This window comes from Empidonax traillii, unplaced genomic scaffold (genome assembly GCF_003031625.1).
Source record: "Empidonax traillii isolate 1590-97213 ecotype Southwest subspecies unplaced genomic scaffold, ASM303162v1 scaffold221:size740363, whole genome shotgun sequence".
Classification (NCBI taxonomy): domain Eukaryota; kingdom Metazoa; phylum Chordata; class Aves; order Passeriformes; family Tyrannidae; genus Empidonax; species Empidonax traillii.
The window spans coordinates 675,960-681,959 of NW_020955414.1; the positions used below are offsets into that span (position 1 = coordinate 675,960).

General features: G+C 35.8%; 1 protein-coding gene across 4 annotated transcripts in view; it reads left to right on the forward strand.

Moving 5' to 3' along the window:
* XPOT (exportin for tRNA) overlaps positions 1-4,112 on the forward strand; it is a 28,602-nt gene extending 24,490 nt beyond the window's left edge. For 3 of the 4 annotated variants that reach the window (XM_027887754.1, XM_027887753.1, XM_027887755.1), the window contains exons 21-25: positions 13-128; positions 613-660; positions 2,503-2,574; positions 3,109-3,165; positions 3,631-4,112. In XM_027887754.1, coding sequence (XP_027743555.1) covers positions 13-128; positions 613-660; positions 2,503-2,574; positions 3,109-3,165; positions 3,631-3,657 — 320 coding nt within the window. In that variant the 3' untranslated portion in view covers positions 3,658-4,112. The remainder of the gene's footprint in view (positions 1-12; positions 129-612; positions 661-2,502; positions 2,575-3,108; positions 3,166-3,630) is intronic. The other variant, XM_027887756.1, reaches the window with a different exon arrangement.
* Positions 4,113-6,000: the final 1,888 nt, after the last annotated feature.

Here is a 6,000-nt window from a genome sequence, read left to right on the forward strand (position 1 = left end):
TTTTCTTTTCAGGAGGTAAAGATGGACCAGTAGGTTTTGCAGACTTTGTCTACAAGCACATTGTTCCTGCATGTTTCTTAGCACCTTTGAAGCAAACATTTGACTTAGCAGATGCCCAGACAGTACTGGTGTGTATTGTGGACTTTTTTTTTTTTTTTAAGTGTGCATTCTTGTGGGGCAGATTCAAGCTAAGAAACCTACAATGGCCATGTGGTATTAAAGATTGTCATCTCACCCCTTGTTTTTTTTTTTTTAATTGAGGACACCTGATTGATTAATTATTGAATATCATGGTAATGTGTTCTGTAGTTTCCCTACACTTGAAATCAGTAGCAGATCTGAGTATTTAACATTGACCTGTGTTAACTAATGTTCAGTGAAAGTGAACATACACAGCTGACTGTTCTTTAGTTCATTTTGGATTCAGTTGTGCAGAAATTTTTCTGATTAGAGTGGAACAAAATCTGGAAGGTCAAGACTCTGAATTGTGTGATGGGTAAATGAGAGAATAATAGCGTGAATGAGCCTTTTTGGTCCCTATTTGGTTCTTTAGCTTTGAATACTTAACCAGCAGACCAATGCAGCAATCTAATGTTATATATTACATTTCAGGCTTTATCAGAGTGTGCAGTGACGTTAAAAACAATTCATCTCAAAAGGGTAAGCTTCATCATACTTTACAGGGAATAACTGTTGCAGGTTTCCTTCTGGTGCTTTTATCAGTTTCTAAAAGTTAGATACTTATTAGGCTGAATTCTTGCTGTACTGTTACATAAAATAACAGATGACCGTAATACTGTGCAGGGATACAGGATCCAGTACTCCCACCTCTTGATAAATTACTGCAAAATACTGACTCTTCATCAAGAAGAAAAATCTGCTTAGTACCAAACAGATTGGTAGTGTGTTTAATTGATCAATTGGCATACTATCACTTTTCAGTGTAGTAATTAAACTGACATAAAAGATCATTAGTGATGTACTGTAGAGCACTTCTGTGTGAAAAATAAATGTGTATTTTGATGTGTAGGAGACTAGATTAAAAAACATTATGGAAAAAATAAATTTTGCATTGTCTAATGCCTAAAACAGAATAGTGTATTCCCATTTTTAATGGGAAAGGAAAAACTTTCTATGCTCATGGTAGTTTCTTCCTACATCATTTAACTTACAGGCTAACTTTTATGTCAAATGCAAGGTAAAGTCACAACTACACAAAAATTGTAAAAAGTTACAAACTGGCAGAAAAGGGATTGTGTTTTAATTGCAGAGACCTTCTGAGTTTGGTTTTTTTTTTTTTTACTCAAATGCAATGAAAAGAGAAATCCATAGGAAATCAAGCTTTGGTAAAGGAAATAACTTGTTATTATGAATACTGTTTCTTTTAACACTGTTGTGGCTTTAGAATGGTGTTCCCCAATTTAGTGTTCCTACTGCAACACTCAAACTATGCCCTGCTCGCTTACTCCCCCCTCTCCCTCCCTCTGTGGGTGGCTGGAGAGGAGAACTGGAGGCACAAAAGTAAAGATCGTGGGTTGACATAAGAACAATTTCCTGGAAACAGCAGTGAAATTAGAAACAAGCAGTAACAGTAACAATAATAATAAAAGGGTGTGCAAGAAAAGAAAATTACTTATATGTGATAAAAAACTCACTGCACAGAAACCAGTACTACCCAAAGCACCATGGAACCACCAGGCTACCCAACAGTTGGTACAGAATAACTCCCCCTCCTGCAAAAATCACCCCAACCTGGCAGGAACCAGGACAAATGAAGACAAATATGGGAAAATGATCTGAAATCTTTTCCCCTCATGTGTACTGAGGGGAAAGTTGATAATAATCAACTTAATAAAGTTGATTCACTTTCCCCAGGTAGATGTATTGGGTCATGTTTGTATTCTGACAGTGTAATCCCTCCTGTGATGAGAGTTACCTGATAAATACAGTAAAGGAAACAAAAACCAAAGTGTTAATCAAAATGTTTGTATTGCTCAAAGGTTTGGAAGTTCCATTTTATTACTGCTTAGTCCACTGCAGATTACATAGTTAAAGTTACAAGAAGAGAAATACTGTGTTTAGCTGCACTTGGCTACTAAATTTTGCAGCAGGAGTAGTATGGTAAAGCAGTAGGCAGATACTAAAAGCCATTTTTTTTTATTTCTTCCATATGTCAGGTAGTGAAATTAGGGCTGCCTTCATACATAACTGACTTTTACAGTTGACATGTAACAAACTGATTGGTTCTATTGTAATTCTTATTTCAGTGCAATTTTCTGTGCATCCTTTTGCTGTGTAACAAAAGAGACCAAATTGCAGTAGAATCCTTAATGCCAAGATTGACAAATCTTTTTATTTGCTAACAGCTGAGAATAACATAAGTATTTGATATGCTATTACTTCTCTATAGTAGTCATATAAACCACCTGTTTTCAGTTTTCTGTACCATAAAGTATAGGACTATGATTTTCCATTTGAAAAATGTGTACTGCTTTTCTTTAGGGTCCTGAGTGCATTCAGTATCTTCAGCAAGAGTATTTGCCTTCTTTGCAAGTAGCTCCTGAGATAATCCAGGTAGGAATTCCTAAAAGAACATTTGGAAAACTCTTAACAATCATAAATGTTAAATGGGGAAAAAAAAACTGGGTACTTACAAAGTTAACCTCCCCCAGCAGTAAAACTCAGTTACTGCGTATTAGAATAGGATTAATTTAGCATAAGGAGTAAAGTTACTGCAAGCATACCTTGCAAAAAAAAAAAAAAAGTCCAGTGCATGTGACTGTCTAAGCAATCTCCCTACTTGAATTAAAATTTTAACTTGAGGATATCCTTGTAGATGGTCCTGTTTCTGTCTACTCAGCTAAAAATTAATCTGATATCCTGTATTTAAAAAAGGCAAAAAAAGTTTTTCACTGCAGAATGCACTTGGACTGTCATAGCCTTTTACAAGTTTTTATCCATAACATGCTTTTCTTTGGTTGTGCATAAGGGAAAATATAAACTAATAACAGTGGGTTTATGTATGAGGTATTTATATGCTCCTGATGTATCTCAGGTTGTCTTGTTGCTTCATTTAGTTACTTAATATTTCTTTATTCTTTCTTACAGGAATTCTGTCAAGCACTTCAGCAGCCTGATGCTAAAGTTTTTAAAAATTACTTAAAGGTATAAATATTTTTTCTTTAAATAGCTTTTAGTTCCATTTGAACTTTGTCATGCAATTCAGTCATAGTAGTGACTTGAAGTAAAATCAAAATATTGAATTATTTAGTAGTTTTTAGCTATAGGGAATCTCCAAATATTAAAACCAGTTATTTGGAAAAAACAAAAAACCTATATCTATAAAATTGTCACCTATTCTTAGCACCTTGCCATCTCCTCAATAGCTTGTGGCTTTTATTTAATAGCTGAAATAGCAAAAAGGTGATTCTGTAATTGCAGAGAATGTCAGAATGCATCATTTTTGGGGGTATGAGTGTAATCAAATAGCACAAGTCACATCCTTGTATCTAATGTGTTAACTGGTATGTTAAAAGTGAAAATGAGCTGTCAAACTAATTACCTTATATGTCAACCATTCCATGTCTTGTATTTCCTTTGTTTTAATTTTTTTAAAATAATTTTCCACAGGTATTCTTCCAGAGAGCCAAACCCTAAGGAAAGTACTGGAATCTCATGTACCTGTTTCCATAATCCAGAACTCTAGTTGTTAATTTATAAAAATGCTAACTCTTGTGCCATTCAAACTGGTTTTGTTTTTAAGAAATGTTGCTTTGTGCTCACATCAGTACATACTTCAACCTTTTGCAAAAAAGAAATGCAGTTTCTCCACCTGTCTCAAACATGAAGGTATGTGACAACGTGAAAAATGACCTGTATACCTACACAAACTTTTATTATATATAGAATGATTTAAGCTTACACTGTACCACATAAAGCAATGAAATGACCCTTATTTTTTAAATTAAATGAATTAAATGTAAAAATCCCTTCAGACCATAGCAATGGTTATTAAAATGTGTACATTTTTTAATACGGAGTAAAATGTTTTAATAAGACATAAAATTCATTTGTTCATGTATGGTGACATGAAAATAAAACAATCAAAGTCATTCTTGTAGATAGTCATTTTATTGAAGTTGTCTTAATGATAAAATATATATATACACCTCCTATAAAACAGATTGGTGTAATAAATGATTTCACTTAAAAGTAGCATCTGGTTCTATCTTTTTTTATAAAAAAATAAAATTTTATGCAGTGAAACATATAGTCTCTCTGAATCATTTTAGCTGAATCTTTCAAAGCTGAAGCATTCTTGAACCTTCTGGCTGTTACATTTGAGTAGAACTTGGTGATTTTTCTTACGCTTAGATAATACATTGTATTGTTCCCTTGCATGTGGAAGATGCTGGCAGAAAGAAAGAATTGCATTCACTGCGGTATTTCAGTAGTATCAATGGTCTATACACACTGCTACTTTTTTTTTCCAATTCTATAACATTACAGTTTTTTAGATATTTGATAGGGGCAGGGTGAAGCTTGAGTCTTGCTGTGTGTGTGGGATTTAGTACTTTCCTTGAGAACTGATGGCCACACTAAAAAGCTGACTTGCCTCTAGCATAATCAGGTGAGCATTTTTTCTGGACTATCTGGTATTAGGTTCTTCATCCAATTTAAATGGAAAATAAATCACTTTTAGTAGATCAGAAACATCAGCCAGGATTGGAGTGTGGTAATGTTTTGAGGATTCTCACTGCCATTCCCTCCCTTTTCACTGAGTGCAGAAAGTAGAGGACACTTATCTTTACTACTCTTCAACAGGACAATATCACTTCTGTAAGATTTTGTTCCTGATTTATATGTGTTTAATAAGTTTCTAGTTACTTGATTTATTGTATCACAGAGTAGGTGCTCGTGGTGCTCTTCATATTTCCTGGTCTCACAGTCCTGTTTTGTTTCCCTTGGCTGCCATACCAATGCTAGAGGTCCCGACTCCACCCTTTCCTCCCGTAGCACCAGAAGGTTTCCCTGTCTGACTTGGTGCTTTGCATGTGTTGTGCTCCTGCACCTCCTGGCTGCGCCTCCCCAGCACAAGAGGCTTCACCCCTGACACTGCAGCTATCGCCGAGCGTTTGCTGTCCGTCTTCTGTGATCTCTACTCTCCCTTGTTCTTATCTCACTGGTGCTAGGTTGCCCAGAGGGTCCCTAGAAAAAGATTAGAAGAACATATGGTATTTTGCCTGTTTTAGTGCCCTCAGCTCTGATTGACTATGTTTAGTTTGACTCTTTTTTTCCCTAGCATGTTTTTCTGAGTTCTGGCATTCACAGCTACATGTGTGAGAAGACTGTGCAACATGCCAGCTTCAGCTGCAATTCCCATAGCCGTATTGTTAGGATGAAGAGTTGCAGTCGTATACAGCTACAGACTCTTGAATTTGTGAACATGAATGAGAATCCAAATGAGGTGAGGAATACCAAACGTTTTACTAATACATTGAAAAGAAATTGAAGCAAACAAAGTAAAAAATTCTAGAGTGAAACTGCAATCCCACTTTCCTTTTTGGTGTCTATTTCTTCCTATTCTTAAATTCAACATACTGTTTTCCTCTGATTCATACTTTGAAACATTTAAAGGTTAGAGAAGATTTTACAGACAGACCCTAAAAAATTAACCATTTGCATCGCTGAACTGTATGAATCATTTTCATTGCTTCAAGAACTGGGAAAAGGAGATGGGATGGTAACTGGAGTGATGAGAGCAGTCAGCAGCCAGACCCAGGGACTGAGTGCCACGGCAGATGAGATACTCCAGCTCTCCAGTAAACAAAGTCCTGGGGAATCTGGAGTCAGCACTGCCCCTGCTTTGAGCAGGTGGCTGGACCTGAGACCTCATGAGACTATGATTTAAAATGTCCAGTTCTAAAAAGCATCATCATACTGAGCCAGCAGTTTAGTTTTCTTTGAAAGTGAAAGCAAAAATGTGTTCCAGATACAAAG